Source organism: Talpa occidentalis, unplaced genomic scaffold, assembly GCF_014898055.3.
Source record: "Talpa occidentalis isolate TD23 unplaced genomic scaffold, MPIMG_talOcc4v2.1 talOcc4.3, whole genome shotgun sequence".
Taxonomy (NCBI): domain Eukaryota; kingdom Metazoa; phylum Chordata; class Mammalia; order Eulipotyphla; family Talpidae; genus Talpa; species Talpa occidentalis.
This window is the reverse complement of record NW_023603184.1, coordinates 115,325,904-115,342,797: the sequence shown is the minus strand read 5'-3', so window position 1 is coordinate 115,342,797 and position 16,894 is coordinate 115,325,904. Positions and strand designations below refer to the sequence as shown.

At 36.6% G+C, this 16,894-nt stretch overlaps 2 protein-coding genes across 8 annotated transcripts in view; one reads left to right on the top strand and one right to left on the bottom strand.

The window, feature by feature from the left end:
• The window catches only part of PMS1 (PMS1 homolog 1, mismatch repair system component), a 91,264-nt gene that overhangs the window by 73,062 nt on the left and 1,308 nt on the right, over positions 1–16,894 (bottom strand). Inside the window, exon 1 of one of the 3 annotated variants that reach the window (XM_037523695.2) lies at positions 130–231. The exons of 1 other annotated variant lie outside the window; for it this stretch is intronic. The gene's annotated coding sequence lies outside the window, so the exon portion shown is untranslated. Of the gene's footprint in view, positions 1–129; positions 232–16,894 lie in introns of those variants that run through there. One more of the 3 variants, XM_037523696.2, reaches the window with a different exon arrangement.
• ORMDL1 (ORMDL sphingolipid biosynthesis regulator 1) lies at positions 59–12,364 on the top strand. Of its 5 annotated transcripts, XM_054699936.1 has the most exons (5): positions 393–465; positions 2,007–2,032; positions 2,168–2,346; positions 7,173–7,324; positions 11,773–12,364. In XM_054699936.1, exons 3-5 carry the CDS (start codon positions 2,173–2,175, stop codon positions 11,906–11,908), a joined length of 462 nt encoding a protein of 153 aa, XP_054555911.1. In that variant the 5' UTR covers positions 393–465; positions 2,007–2,032; positions 2,168–2,172; the 3' UTR covers positions 11,909–12,364. The 5 variants fall into 5 exon arrangements, with proteins under 5 accessions (XP_054555912.1, XP_054555909.1, XP_054555911.1 ...); XM_054699937.1 differs by lacking the exons at positions 393–465; positions 2,007–2,032; positions 11,773–12,364 and adding exons at positions 59–150; positions 11,167–11,198; XM_054699934.1 differs by lacking the exons at positions 393–465; positions 2,007–2,032 and adding an exon at positions 67–150.

Below are 16,894 nucleotides of genomic sequence, written 5' to 3'. Positions count from 1 at the left end.
GCCTCTCAGGTGGGCGCCCGGGGCGGCGGGCGGAGCTGTGGCCCGACGCGGCCGCGTGGAGAGGACAGTGAGCCGTGGGGCCTACGAGAACATAGCATGAATTTATGCCCGTTAGCCACACGACACTACCTTCACGTTCGCGCGAGGCAGGTAATTACCATCCATCCACTAGCGGAAGAGCCGGCGTCCCGCGGGAGCCCAGACCCGAGCGGGCAGAATCGCGACTCGCCCTCAGCTCGCGCGCGCGCAGTGGGGCGGCACCCGGCGCGCCGCGCTTAGTCCCGCCCCGCGGGGGGAACGTGGGATTGGCTCTGACCTCAGCCAATCCCGCGGCGGCTCGCTCGGCACCGAAAGCTTCCGCGAGCCGGGCGGCCGGAGGCGCCCCACTGGCGTTCGGGCTGACGGAGACGCGGTCGCTGCCGCACGGGTCCTGCTCTGTGCCGGCCGCCGGGAGCCGGGCGGCGGGTGAGTGGGCGCGAACGGCCGCGGGGGCTGAGCTGCGCCCTTCGGTGGTAGGGATCTGCTGGCGGGCCACGGTCCGCCTGCGGGGGAAGTGTGGGCGCAGGCTGAGTCCGCGGCGCCTGCCTGACAGTGCTGGCCAAGTGCCCCCGAGACTCGCTCCCCAGTGCTCCTCGTCGGCTGCTGGCACTGACTGGATGTGCACCTCCAAGAAGGAAGGGGCAGGTGGGGGGCGCGCCGAGGGCGGTGGAAGCAGTGGTTTGTGCCGAGCTTCTTTCCATTGGCCGGGGGCTCGGGGTGCTGGGGTGGCTGCCCAAGGGGGTGCGTTCGGGTTACCGCCCTCCTGGCGTCCGCGAGGGCCCACCCCGAGAAGCTCTTCGCTGTTGTTTGCCAGTCCTCCTTGGAAAGATGTTCTGAACCTGGGGAAGGTCAGTTGTACCACACCAGCTTTGCCTTCCAGCGCAGATGTCAATTTTAAGGCTCATTCGAGTAATTTTTTCCCCCCATTCCGTGAAATGTGGGCCGACTGTCTGGAGTGATGCGGCATGTTCTAAATATAGTGTGGCATAGAAAAATAACTTGATAAAAGGTGGCTGTTTACATCAGAAGAAATATTTACAGGTAAATTTGAGACTTTTGCTTTATCTTAGTGTAAACTAACTTTAATCACTGCGAACCTTGATGCGTATTCCGTAGATTTTTTTGGAGGGAAAAGGAGACTTTGTATACCAGCAACACTTGTTAAGTGGGGTTATGAGAAGATCCTCTCGCCAAATCCTGAAGAGAAAAGGCTTATATATGTTAAAATCAGAGCTGTTCCAAATACACTCGAGCGCCCCACCTCTGCCCTCCCCAGCCCCTCTGATCGGTTTCTACCCAAATGGTAGCTCTTCTTCAGGACAGTTTTCTTTTAAGGGATTCTTAGATCCAAGCAGACATCATCATTAAAATAACTAGGAACTGTTACCGGTACTTCCTTTGGTGTTTCTTTTGAAGGGAAAGGGAAAATTAAAAAAAAAAAAAACAAAAAACTAAAGTTTTAGGGATTTGATCAGAACTAAAATAAACAAAAGAACGACTTTGTTTTAACCTAATTGTATCGTGGTATTGTGAAACAAATCTTAATCTTAAACCACCTAAAATTGCCACCTTATATGTCAACAGAATTTTTTCCCACGTTCAGTATTCAAGGAGTCATTTGAACTCTGACCACTTTTTATGAAACCAACATTGCATTATTAAGTGTAAGAGTCTGGCTCTCAGAACAGGCTAGCTGGGTCAGCTCTGTTTTTGTTTTTGTTTTTGTTTTTTTAAATATTAGCGTATTCTACTGGTAAGTTTAGTTCCTGGGTTTTTCCTGTGTTCTCATAATACAAGAAAGTGTAGGTTTTCCTGCCCATTATTTCACTTAGGAAAATCAACATACTAGAAGCAAAGCTTTAGGAAAGGAATTTTACTGTTTATATTTTCAATGAGAACCATAAAAATAATTCTTGTTTGTTTTACCATAAAGTCGGATGTTAAGAATTCTTTACTGTACTCCTCAGCCTCTGCAAGCAGCATACTTTGGAAGGTGTGTATATTCTATTTCAGAACAACTGGGCAAAAAAATAATCCTAGTAACACTTATTTTCTCATGTCAGAGTTAGCACTATGTAAAGTTTCTAGTTATACCAGTATTGATTGATCTTATTGCTTTCCTGTACAGCAAACATGAATGTTGGAGTTGCCCACAGTGAGGTGAATCCAAATACCCGTGTTATGAACAGCCGGGGTATGTGGCTGACATATGCTTTGGGAGTTGGCTTGCTTCATATTGTCTTACTGAGTATTCCCTTCTTCAGTGTTCCTGTTGCTTGGACCTTAACAAATGTTATACATAATCTGGTAAGAATTTCACCTTATACTAAACACTTAAAAATTTAAGGTTAAGTGGTTGTCAGGGACTGGGAGAGGAAGAAATGGGAAGTTATTATTTAATGGGTACAGTTTTAGTTTTCAAGAGCTCTGGAGATGGATTGTGGTGATAGTTGCATAACAATGTCAACGTTCTTAATACCCTGAACTATGCACTTAAAAATGGTGAAGATGGTACATTTTATGTTGTCTGTAATTTAAAGATAATTTTTAAAGGTTTAAGTTTTATACTTTGAGGAAGCATAGCACATGGAAGAAAACCACATGACTTTGTTTTATAACAACGTTATCAAGGTGTGATTCACAGAATATAAAATTCACCCATTCAAAGTATACAGTTTTGTTCATATATATGTACTTTTGAAGAATTCTAATCTGGGATAAAATTGTATTTTTTTCTCTTACACTTTATGTAAACATTTGACCTTTTTTCTAAGTAAGATTTTTGTCTTCTCGGGCCTCCCTAGTGGCAAAGGGGTTTAAGTCTCAGCACTGTCAAGCTATTACCAGCCGCTGGGACTAATTTCTGGCCATGTTGCTGACCCACAGGGTGCAGCAGACCTCTCCTGTCTTGCCACACTGCTCCCCTCAGCAGTGTATTTCAGTAGATCCACCTGTTCTGCTCCCCACTCTTATCCCTGGTGAATCCTCTCACACACACCCCTTGCTCCTCTGACCTACCCCCCAATTCTTGTATGCATAAATGAATTAAAAAAATCTTAAAATTAAAAAAAAATTTTTTCCATTGTTTTTATAAAATGTAGAAAATAGGAGGTCATTTTAGCAAAAATTTCAAGACATTGTAAGGCAAGCTGCTATTATATATTGGTTAGCCAAAATGCTTCGGAATTAATTACATTTTGCTGTTGTTAATTGGAGACTTGATGAACTTTTTTATTTCAATCCTGGCTAAGCCTTTCTAAATTGTTTACTTTCTTGCTTCAGTACAGAAATTTTGAACTTAATCATATCTTATATAATTCAGGCTCTTACAATGCCTTAGTTTCTTTGTGTTGGTTATTGTTCTCCTATATTATATGGTAGTTCTAAGTTTCAGAGGTTTGATTGACTCTATTGATCTTACTAAGCAGCCCTGGAAATTGTCTGTTTAAAAAAAAATCCTGATGGTGACTTTTGTTGTCTTTACAGTCTATAAAATAGAATGAAGAATTTTAATTGAATTCAGATTATATATTTATTTAAAGAATTAAAGAACTTAGAACATTAAGGTAGAAAATATATGAAAAAAAGATTTTTTAGTTAATATAATTTGTCTTCTGGGAGTATTTAAAGTTGATGAGGAGAGAATGATGATGATGGTAGAAATAAGTAAATGTCCATTTAGTCCATTTTATGTGATAGACTTTGGTAGGGCAGACACTTTTTAAATAATGACTTCTCTGAAATACTTGACACTAATCATATTCCTTTCATAAACTCTTTTCCTTTGGCTTCCATGGGGTCATTTTTTCCTAGATTTATTTCTGATCTTTCCTTTTCTATTTCCTCTTGCACAGTCTTCCTTCTCCTCTCCTCTCTTAAATAATGCTGTTTCCAAGGCAGTTTTCTTCATCCCTTATGTTCTAATCTGCCTAAGTTATTGAATCTCTCCACATTTTTAGTTTCTACCTATAGAATAATGACGTCTACCTTTATGTAACCAGACTACCTTGTACCTTAAACAAGTATTGATTGAATTCGTCTTATTCTTGATCTGTTCCTTACCAACCACCATCTGTTCCTCTTTTTTCTTAGTCTAATGACACCACTGTCTGCTCAGTAAACCACACCAGATAGCTGAATATCAAATGTAAAGTGAATAATATAATGTATCATTTTTTAAACTGAGGCTATTTTTGAGAATAAGGGGAACTCTAGTAATAACTACTCTAAGAAATAGGTGTAAATTAGGCCCATCCATGTGAATGAGGACATAAGGTTACCTTAGTTTTAGGGTAACTTTCTTTCCTTTTATATTCTAATTCATTTAGATAAAACCCTGACTTTTTATTGCCTGTCAAAGTGATCACCATTAGCATTGCAGTAATTCATACCCTCATTTTCCTCAGGTGTATTACTCCAATACACCAAATGGTTCTTGATGTTCCTCTGTTCTACTCTTCTCCACTCCAACATGTGATATTTTTTTTTAAATCTGTGCAGGTCACACTCTTAAGTCTTTAATTGTTCCCCTTGCATTCACAGTAAAATCCCAAATTCCTTGTGTTGCCTACAAAACTAGTTGGTAACATTGCAGAGACAAGAAAGGAACTCATTCATATCTCAGTTCATATCCATACATGAAATTATGCTCTAACAATAATGTAAATCATCTTGCTCTCACCTTTTTTTACTTTGTTTAGGCACGTCTTACACTATTTTAATGTACCTCTCTCCTATCTGCTCACCTAGCTTACTCCTATTGTCAAGCAAAATTCAACTTAGGGTTCACCTATTCTGGGAAGTTCTAAAACTCTCATGCTGCATTCTTTTTGTATTTATTACAGTTTTATAATTCGCCATTTATCTCTTGTTTTTAGATCTCTAAAGACCTATTTAAATGTTCGCAAGTTGTATTGTCATACAATTTTTCTTCTCCACCAGCACTTGTATTAAATGCGCTTTACAACTCATCTCCTGTATTTTTAAGTTGGTTGGCTAAGTTTCAGGTACAATATATTCCCAGGGAGAATGGATAGGTAATGGACAATATGTAGGGAAGCAAACTTCGGACTTAGAGCACACCAAACTAACCAGCCATAGATGTAGCAATTACATGACTCCAAATCTGTTTCTTTTGAAGCTAGACTACCTTAAGCCAATTAAAAGTGTGAAATACATACTGAACACTTTAAAATATGGGAAAACAGACATAATTGTTATCCCTGGTAGAAAATTACTGTCTTTGCCTTTCTGAACCATATGGTAGAAATTTATAGTAATTATTCTTTTTCAAAGCTGTAGTTCACTCCTAGAGAAAATTCTTAGCCTAGCTTTTAAAATTAATGAGAATTTTCATCATTTTCACTGAAAAGAATATATAAAATAAACTGTATGTTATATTCTAAACACTTCAAAACATGTCTTGAAGAAAATGGCAAGAGAATTGTTACATTCTGACTCATAAATGATCTAAAGTAGGGTTTCTCAATCTTTTTTGGGTCCCATACTTCTTTGAATTTGAAAACATACAATTTCTGTTTCATAGTCTCCTTTAAAGCCTATCTGAAAATAATTTCCTTGTGCTTACAGAATATATTCCTCGACTTAATGTCATCTTTGCTTAATATCTAGTACTTGCAGTATACCAGCCTTTGTTCATGAGGCTTTCAGGCTAATGGGAAAACAAATATTATGCAAACAACTCCAACATAATATATTGTGTTACGGTAAAAAAATTTTTTCAATAAAATTTTATACACGCATATAGATGGGTTAATTATTACAAGAAGTATTTCACTAAGGAGTTGTCATTTGAACTGAACCTTCAAGAATGGGTAGCTCACAAGAAAGGCTTTTGCCTCAGCAAGAAACCCTTCCCTCCTCTGCATTTCCTGAGTACTCTGATTGTGCCTTTGATAGCAGTTTCTGCCCTACATTCTAGTTGTTTATGCATATCTTTTGTTTTCCCTTATCATCTCCTAGAAGAATGAATTATTTTAAAACTTGGGAGGGGGTTGTCTTATTTTAGTGAACAGGAATTCATTCCTCTGTAGCTTAGATGTTATTGTAGCCTGACAACTTTTGAATTGCCTAATGGGATTAACTATGAAGTAGACTAAGCTTTGAAAAGAAGGACTCTCTTAACCTACCACAATAACATAAAATTTCAAGTCACCAGTATTTCTGTTTCCTCACATATTTATTAAAAGTTGAAGTGGGAAAAAAATGACATTACATCATGACTTCATGTGGGGAAAACTAATGATAATACTTAAGACTTTATTCTGTTACCAGTGCCTCAAACAGTAATTCTATAATATGTCCTACCTGTCAATCTAAATAGGCACTGTAATCACAAGGAAACTAATTCTAGTATACATTGTCTTTTTCCTGATTGTCACAAAATTATTAGATACTTAAGCATATCACAGATCAGAATGATTTTTAGTAACATTTTTTGCTTTGATTTTTTAAAAACTAACTTCAAAAGAAACACTATTGAGGTACAGTGGTGATTTATTTATTTATTTATTTCTACATCTTAAAAGGATAGGTTTGTTATGAAAAGGAGAAAAAGAAAGTCACCTGCAGTTAGGTTGGAGAACTCCCAATGGTGACTTAAGTAGCAAAGTGAGTTGGTTGTATGTATTATATCAAACCATCGTTGTTGCTTTGAAGGAACTATTGAGTGATACTCTTAATAATAAATGTTTTCAAAGCCATTTTCCCTTGATACAGAGATTTTATTATTACTTTGTTTTTATTTACCAATGTATATTTTATTTTAAAAGTATTATCAGATTTATTATAAGCCTCTGAAAAAAATTTTCATATATGAGTTGAAAACGATAAACCTATTTCCTAATAGGAAAGGTGTTAAAAATCTAACTTTAATGATATTAAACTACCTTATATTATTATTTATTAATTTGCAATTTAATAAGAGATGAAAACAGGTAACTTTTGGTCAAACTTTTACTTTACTAAGAAGAAACTGACTAGCCATTCATAATAATGTGAAAGTTTAAAACTTGAGCTGTTAAGTGAAATAAAACTCATTCTGGTACTATCTTAATGCATATTGACTAATTTTGCATTTGCTGTTGATTTATACCCTTTTGCTTATTTTCCAGGGTATGTTTGTATTTTTGCATGCAGTAAAAGGAACACCATTTGAAACTCCTGACCAGGGTAAAGCACGACTCCTAACTCATTGGGAACAACTGGACTATGGAGTCCAGTTCACATCTTCACGGAAGTTTTTAACAATTTCTCCAATAATTCTGTAAGTGGCAGAAATTTTTAGATGTAAGGAGAGTTGGATAAAATTATCCTTTGTTAGAATTAATTTGAATTAAAAACACTATTTTGGGCCTCCCTGGTGGCGCAGTGGGTTGAGCACAGTGCTATGAAGCTGTCCGCAGCCTCTGCAGGGGCGGTTCGATTCCCAGCTGGCCAGGGAGATTCCCACATGGCACAGCAGACCTCTCCTGTCTCGCCCACTGCTCCCCTCAGCAGTGTATTTCAATAAATCTGCCTGTTCTGCTCCCCACTCTGTCTCTGGTGGATTCTCTTACCCTCCCGTGCCTCTGGCCTATACCCCAAGTGCTTGTATAAATAAATAAATATATCTTTAAAAAAAAACCACTATTTTGTTGAAAACCTCTTTTATCACTAAATAGCTACCTCAGATAGAATATAAAACACAGCAAAATTGTTAACAAAATAATAACTAGTAATAACCAGTTTTCATTTCAGATAATACATATGGAGACATTATATGCTCAACTGTATGCCTAGACATTTTAAGATATACAAGTCAAATATTGATATATTCTAATATATATTATGTATATATTCTAGTTCTGATCCTCAAGCTGCTTATAAGAAAATTTAACTCATAATCATATTCTAAATTCCACTATTACATTAGTCTTCTTAAAGGCTCTAGATTAGGGGCCTCCCTAGTGGCTATCACTGCTGTAGCTGGAGTTCAATCCCTGGCCAGAGAGCTAACCCACATATGGGAGAGCAGCGGGCTTGACAGGAGAGGCTCTAGATGATCTCAGAAAAATTTCATTGACTAGTCTTCATTTGGGTGTTCAAACTCCTTAGGGGAGAGAGTATGGTTTCGAGGAAATAGAAGTTAAGCTTTCACTGTAGTACAGATCTGTATCACTCAGCTTGGTTGACTTATAAGTAAAATTCTAATCAATGGTATCTAACTTAATCTCATGCTTTAAGTAATAAATGAGATAAAGCACCTAACCTGTATCTAGTATCATAATTTGCTCCCATTACCCGATGTTCAGGGCTTTCCATAAAATGGTTCTTACCTCATTTTTTCTTTATATAAATATTTAATTCCCATCCAACTCCCATCCAGTCAAGCTCTTTAGCATGTCCTGAATGTTAATATATTTCTATGCCTTTATTCAAACTATTTCTCCTACCTGAAATGCCTTCTCCTTTCTTAATTGTGTCTTGCTCCTTTTTTAAGACAAATTCTGCCTTTTCAGTGAGGTATTTGCCTCAGCACTTAGCCTTCAATGTTAATGCTCTGCTTTTAACTTTTATATATATTGTTATATATCCCTCATTTTTGCCACTTTGTATTATTTTTCTGTTATAACTGTTTTATTTCTGCAAAGAATTTGTAAGTACACAGATTGCTTTGATTCCCACACTCAGTACAGTTGCTTGCATATTGTTTGACATTTGTCTTAATCATGTATGTTTCACATCTTATTCAAATACTCTATGCCATACAGCTTGTGTATAATATATTCATGATAGAATCAGTGTAGTCTGGATAAGCGGGAAAGGCATTTGAAGGTATTTATAATCTTTAAACTGGGATGTAAGGGAGGACAGGTTTTTGATACACATTTAGGAGAAGGTATTTTCAAATGAAAAGAATAAACTGATCATAAAGTAGTAGTTTTCTTTATAACAGTTTGAGGAAATTTTTAATTGTTGCTCCATATAAAATTAATGTCAAAAGACAAATGATTGGTATGGTTTAACATAGATAAATATAATAACAAGAATAATAGTTTTTCAAACAGCCCTAAATTTATATTTTAATTTTACCACTTTCTGGCTCTGACTTTTGGCCATTTCCTTGAGAGCCTCAGTTTCCTCATCTATAAAATTTTGAGCACTGTATTATAAAATATCATAAAAGGGCCTCCCCGGTGGCGCAGCGGTTGAGCACTGGGTTGCAAAGCTGCCTGCGACCTCTGCAGCACTGGTTCAATCCCGGGCTGCTCCCCGGCCACCTGAGGAGGGTCCCACATGGCGCGCAGACCTCTCCTGCCGCCCGCTGCTCCCCTCAGCAGTGTACTTCAGTCCTTCTGCCTGCTCTGCTCCCCGCTCTGGCTCTGGTGAATTCTCTCACCCTCCCGCGCTTCTGACTGTACCCAGTGTATGTATAAACAAACAAACAAACAAACAAATAAATAAAATGCCTCTATTTAAAAAAAAAAAAATGTTCTCTTTAAAATATCGTAAAAGCCTGATACATACTGAATTTTCAGTAATAGCTGGCACAAAAAAGTTCAACAACAACCTGTGTACTACGACCATATTTCTAAAAATATACTTTTGACCCAAAGGTATGATTTCAAATATACTGGATTAAATTCCTTACATAACTGAAGAAATAACATTAAAGTGATCTATATAGCATTGATAGTTTTCAGAGTGCTTTTACATTTTTGGTCAGGTAGGTGAGACATGCACTATTATCCCAGATTTTTAGATAAAAGAAACAGACTAAAATGCACGAACATCAGATCTTGGAGGTAGTTAAAGTCAAAAGACCAGATTAAGCCCTAAACTTGTAGCTGCTGATACAGGTTTCTTTCCAGTATATCCTTTGGTAAATAAACACTATCCACTGATTTCCACCTGGGTTTCACATACCCTTAGAGGATTGTTTTGGTTTTTAAGGGTCAAGTTATTTATATATAATCTACATACACAATTAGTTTTCACTAAAGACTTAAGAGAAACATGCTTAAGGTATAAGGAGAAGCCATTCCAAGAAGACTTTTTATTTCTATCATACTAGTTTATGAATTAACCTGTAGTGATGATGGGAATCAAATGAGCTTACTAAATGCAAATGGCATCCTATTTTGTTCAGTGAAGGAAATATAAAACCAGTCCTTAAGTATATGAAAGCAGGAAGAATTTAAAGTATAAATTGAGTAATTGATGGTTTATCCTTCAAAAAAAATTTTTTTTGTGACATAGGAAAGAATATTTCTCAATCTAGATGGTTCTGAAAATAATGTATAGAGCTGTCTGTAATGCCTTTGGTCATACCTGGAAATAGATGTTCTTTTTTAATCATACTATACAAGATATTTATCTCTACTTATTAGAAACTAGTGCTAGTACTTACAGGTAAAATTATTAAAATACATTCCTTTTTCACTCTAAAAGTATTCATTAGACAAGCATCCATATACACACTAACTTCTTAGTTAAGATCAAATAAGATACCAATGTTTTAGTCTTCTATATTAGGATACTGCTATAGTAGCCAAGTGATGTGTGGGCACTCTGTTGTACTCTTGGGTAAAGGTAGGCATTCTGACTCAATGATTTATGGTCTTAAAGATGGTTAAGACTTTGATGTTTGATTCTTTGAATATACACATGCATTCAGTTATAGCAAAACAATTAGAATTTTACAACCATGTCTTTCAAGCTTCCAGCTAAACTGGTTTTAGGCCTGTTTAACTACAATATGGAAATGAGAACATTAAAGTGCAATTAGGTACTTGTTTTCATTCAAAGATACTAAGTTGTACTATTGCACTAAAACTGTTTTCCAACTCTTTAGAACAGTGGTTCTTAACCTTTTCATAGGTCACAAAACTCTGAGAATAAGATGGATACTTTGGATCTTAATCTTTAGAAACATATACATAAATACAAAACTACACCCGCTTGAAAACCTGTGTAAAGGATGCTAAGTAGCAAATGTGTGCTATTAAACGCATTTAACATATACAGAAAAATGCAAAGCAGGCATATAAGCCTCCATTAAATATATTGTAAAATCACAAATAGTTATTTTAGAACCCAAAACTAAAACGCTTTCTGTTGTTTTAGTGCTCAAAAATGATTTTGCTGGGGCCTCCCAGGTGGCGCAGCGGTTGAGCGCTGGGTTGCGAAGCTGCCCGCGGCCTCTGCGGCGCCGGTTCGATCCCCGGCTGCTCCCTGGCCACCGGAGGAGGGTCCCACATGGCGCGCAGACCTCTCCTGCCGCCCGCTGCTCCCCTCAGCGGTGTACTTCGGTCCTTCTGCCTGCTCTGCTCCCTGCTCTGGCTCTGGTGAATTCTCTCACCCTCCTGCGCTTCTGACTGTACCCAGTGCATGTATAAACAAAACAAACAAACAAATAAATAAATAAAAAAAACATGCCTCTATTTTAAAAAAAAAAAAAAAAAAAAAATGATTTTGCTTTTAGGTATGTGTTTCAGTTGCCTTTTTGTATTTCAAAAGTATTGCACTTAAAAATCAGATGTATGATAATCTCTTTTTATGTTTGTCTTTTCACGTGTACTTTTAAATAACTAGTAATCTATACTTTGATGAAATTTTTCTTTGGTGTAAGATTATTGTAAAAGCTCTCTAATTCAGTCATTTTAAATTTTTTAAATTATCAGTAATTTCATTTTTAGATATTATATCTTTTCTTAACTTTTATTTCTACAGATATTTTCTGGCAAGTTTCTATACGAAATATGATCCAACTCACTTCATCCTAAACACAGCTTCTCTCCTGAGTGTGCTAATTCCCAAAATGCCACAGCTACATGGTGTTCGGATCTTTGGAATTAATAAGTATTGAGATGTTTTAAAACTGAACAAAAATATATTCAAACTACTGATTTTCCTGTAAGGAAGAAGTGGTTAGTAAACTGACCACTATGATAATGTGAAAATGAAGTATTTACATTGGAGGACCAGTTGCCAGTTCTTCATATGCTGTTTTGAAGTGCAGATTTTTACTAAAAGATGCCTCTATTTAATGCATCGAGTATATTTCTGAAGCGAGGCTTTATATGTATCCTTGCTGGGCAGGCCCAGCTTATAAGTTAAATGACTGTAAAGTGAGGATGTAATAGATAATTCCAAGGAAGTAAGAGATTTGTAAGATATTAGGACCAATTTAGCTTATAGTTGAATGGATATTATGTTAGGAGGAGAAAATTTCCAATCATTAAGTCATGGTCACTTTAAGCAGACTTGCATATAAACCAAAATCATCTCTTCACAAGTTTATTATAGATTTTTTTGTATTACCATACATATCCACTTGTGTTATATAAGAGGGTATATGCCCTCTTGTTTTATACAAGCCAATTCCTACCTTATGAGTGTGCTTTTAGGCTTGATGGCTCAACATTGTGTGTTGAGAGATGAGGTCATTTTTACATTAAGTAAGTTACTGAATTGAGGAAAATCTACCTTTATGACTGATAATAGAAAATAGGCATACTACAAATAGCCTCTTAGCCTTCTAATTTTGGAACAAAGTGGGGTTTTTCTGCCTTTACAGATACATGGCAACTAAACCAATTAAGAAAATAATTTATTTCACAGTTAAATTGTATAATAATTTAAAGATCTCTTTAAAAGTTGGTTGAGCAATATAATTGTTAAAGTCTGCCATTCATAGAAAAAGAAATATAAAACGGGCAACTATATATAGCCAACCTGTGGTCTGGCAGAAATTGCTTTTCCAGCAATAACACCAAAGTAAATAATGAAGTCTTTTTTTGCAAACCTGCAGTAAAAGATAACATTGTTTTTTCTTAGTATTCTTGTTCCCGGCCTCCATATTTTGCCCATTTTCAATACATGAGTCTTAGTGTAGATAACTCAAAATGGTAACCATTTCCAAAGTAGCAACCATATGGAATTCTTATTACTTCAAGAAGCTTCTTATAATTGATGACAATAATTGCAAGAAATAATCTGTATACTACTTTGAGAAGTAAACATATCAAAAAAGCAAAGTTCTAATATGGGATGAAACAGAAAAGCCTAGTTATGTCTGTAAACAAAATTGAGAGAAAAGAGTTATAGACCAACTTAAAAATCAACTTGTTTCAATAAACTGACCTTTGGGGTACTGATCAGTGTTTTGTATTTCAAAAGCATTCATTTAGAAATCAGTTGTATGATAATACCTTTGTATGTTTGTCTTTTCCATGTATTTTTAAATAACCAGTAATCTATACTTGAATAAAATTTTTCTTTGGTCTAAGTTTATTGTAAAAGCTCTCTAAATTCAGTCATCAAAATAACACTTTGCAAGTTTTTTTTTAAGCAACTGAATTTGTAAAACTAAGGTGGCTAAAATTTTTCTCTGCTTTTCTTCATTTGCTTTATCGCCAAGGCTTATTTTTTTAAAGATTTTTTTTATTTATTTATGCATACAAGAACTGGAGTATATGCCAGAGGTGGGGGGTGGATTTGGGGGTGGTGGTGAGGGGATTCACCAGAGACAGAGTGGGGAGCAGAACAGGCAGATCCACTGAAATACACTGCTAAGTGGAGCAGTGGATGAAATGGGAGAGGTCCATGGCTAAGGGTATCGGCTGGCAATAGCTGGATAGTGCTGTGAGTTTAACCCCTGTGCCACCATGGAAGCCCCTCAAAAGGCTTTTATATAGATAGATAGATAGATATAGATACATACACACACATATATTTTAATACAGATTTAGAGATGGAAATTTGCCTCTGATTCAGGTCTGCTATTTTCCCCTACTTTTTTTTTTTTTTAAAGATTTATTTATTTATACAAGCACTGGGTACAGTCAGAAGCTCGGGAGGGTGAGAGAATTCACCAAAGCCAGAGCGGAGAGCAGAACAGGCAGACTAATGAAGTACACTGCTGAGGGGAGCAGCGGGTGGCAGGAGAGGTCTGTGCGCCATGTGGGACCCTCCCTGGTGGCTGGGGATCGAACCAGCGCTGCAGAGGCTGCAGGCAGCTTCGCAACCCAGCGCTCAACCGCTGCGCCACCAGGGAGGCCCATTTCCCCTACTTTTAACTTTAAATGTTTTAAAAGTATTTATTCAACAGATATTTGAAGGCCTACTCTGTTACAGATATTGTTTTAGGTATTACAGGTAGTTTGTAAACAAGACAAACCAAATCCTTTCCTTTAGGTGGGTACATTCAAGTTGAAGAACAGAAAATAAATGAATAAGCAGGGCCTCCCTGGTGGTACAAGGGGTTAAGATGCAACCTATGAAGCAATCCGCAGCCACTGCAGCATGAGTTCGCTCGCCCGCCAGGGAGCTACCCACATGGCGCAGCAGACCTCTCCTGACTCACCTGCTGCTCCCCTCAGCAGTGTGTTTCAGTCAATCTGCCTGTTCTATTCCCCACTCTGTCACTGGTGAATCCTCTCACTACCCCCACACCTCTTGTACCCCACCTCTTGTATGCATAAGTAAATAAATCTTTTTAAAAAAAAAAGAAATGTGTAAGCAAATATATATTTCATGTAGAGATAAATGCAGGTGAGCCTGGTCAGAAAGTTCTTTTCCTGAAGATCCTAACTTAGGTGACATTTGGAAATAGATCTTACTAATATAAAGGAGCAAGAAAAAAGTTTGGGGAAAAAGACTTCCCAAAAAGGATAATGCCAGTTTAAGGCTCTAGGACAGAAAGGAGAGTGGCATGTTTGGAGAAAAACAACATAGCCACTAGGGCTAAAAAGGAGTAAAAAACAAAAGGAAGATGAGAATGGTAGCAAATGAGGGTAGGAGAAGCAGGCACGGGGGCCAGATCACGTAGGGTTTAATGGACCAAGGAACAGATTTTACTCTAAGCTTGACAAAGCCATTGGAAAGTTTTATGCAGGAAATTAAAGGTATCTGATTTGTTTCTAAAACTTAATACTGAGAATAAACTACAAGGGAATAAAAAGCAGGAAGAATAGTTGGGAAGCTACTACAGTTAAGAGACATTTGGACTAGAGGATAATGAAGGGGTCAGATTAGGGGTATACTTTGCAAGTACAGCTCACAAAACTAATGTATTGAATGTGAGATAATGAGAAGAAACGTCCATGTATTTATTAAACCAATGGTTAATGTTTCTAATATTAACTGTAAAGCCCCAGCTTGTTAAATTTTTGCCTATTGGCTTGTCTAGATCAAATTTAATCTTTTCATGAACTATTATATTTCCTTTATTATGTCTCCTGGATTTTGGGTTACAAAATCTTTTATAATGTCTTCTGGATTTTGGGTTACAATACACAGTTCCAACTGTATTGGCTGAGGTTTCATCTCTTAAATTGTGTTGTGTGGACCAAAGTTGACAATATAATTCTTCACACTGATAATATGAAATAGCTCATAATTAAAAAATAGTTTAGTAAAAATACATGTGGATTTTATGTTCAGCATAGTAATGTAAATTTATTCTGTTTCTTGACCCTTATAAACAAGTGGTAGTTACGGAAGTGACTCAACCTGGAGCTCTGAAGTTCTGTATAATTTTATGTTTAGCAAATAAGCCAAACTTTTCACTCTGTCCTTGCACTATAACTACTTCTGTTAATAAAAATATTCTTCTCAAATACAAGAACCATATTAAAGAAATTACATTAACACTATAAAAAGAACTCTCTTTTAAATATAAAATATAATGGTATTTTATATATAAATTTTCAGACTTTCCAATTACGTAGTTGCAAGATTTTGATGCTTTTCTGCAAAACTTCCAGATTTTCAAAAATGTTGACCATATTGCCAAGCATAAGAATGCAGTATTTCTTCATGTTATTATTTTTTTATGTAGGAACAGAGAAAGCAGGTGATTATTGGTTATCTCCCAGGAAATAAACAACATAACACTTACTTCCTGAACATCTGACACAGTGATCTTACTTTGAAACATTTGTCCCTCCTATGAACTATGAAGCCATATTCCATGGCACTTATCAAAGGGACTATATGAGATCAACACAGAGATACATCATCTTCCTCCCTTGCCAAAAACACCCATAGACCCCATATTTGAAAAATAAGATCATCTTGAGTGTTGCTGTGCCTCAAAAATTTAAACAATTGCCATATGATCAAGCAATGCTACTTCCGGGTATTTCCTAAATAAATGAAAGTAGGGACATGAAAAAATATTTGTTCATATCAGCATGATTCATAATAGTCAAAAGGTAGAAGCAACACATTGTCCAACAGATCTGAAAGGATAAACAGAATGTGGTATACACAAAGTCACATTCAGCTTTAAAAGGAAGGAAAATCTGACCTGTGCTACATTAGATGAACCTTGAAGACATACAATGGTAAGTGAAATAAGCCAGTCCCTAAGGGACAAATATTGTATGATACTGTAAGATACCTAGACTAGTCAAATTAGTCAAAACAAAGATTGGTGGCTTGCCAGAGGGTGGGGAAAGAGAAATTGAGAGTTAGTGTTTAATGGATTCAAATATTCAGCTGGAGGGAGAAGAAAAACAGATGAATAGTAGTGATGGTTGCACAACATGAATGTACTTAATGCTAATGAACTGTACATACTTAAAAAGGGTTAAAATGCTAAGTATTGTTACATATATTTTACTACATTAAGAAAAAACAAAGCATAATGGGTTAGCAAGTGAAATAAAAGCAAAGTATCTTCCAAACATGAGGCCTGATTAACAATATTATGATTAATGAAAGAATGTTCTGCATTAAAATAGATATTTACCAGCAAAGAAATTTAAAAAGGAGAAAGGAAAAATTATTTTAGCAGAATCCAAACTCTGAAGAGTATCTGAAATGTATGGATTTGGTAACTATTCTA

What these genes read in the sequence shown, in the direction of transcription:
- ORMDL1 (XM_054699934.1), top strand. Translation starts at nt 105, where the DNA reads ATGCCCGTTAGCCACACGACACTACCTTCACGTTCGCGCGAGGCAG. An exon ending in TTCACGTTCGCGCGAGGCAG is followed by an intron (nt 151 to 2,167) that starts GTAATTACCATC and finishes TTTCCTGTACAG; the next exon opens with CAAACATGAATGTTGGAGTT. An exon ending in CAAATGTTATACATAATCTG is followed by an intron (nt 2,347 to 7,172) that starts GTAAGAATTTCA and finishes CTTATTTTCCAG; the next exon opens with GGTATGTTTGTATTTTTGCA.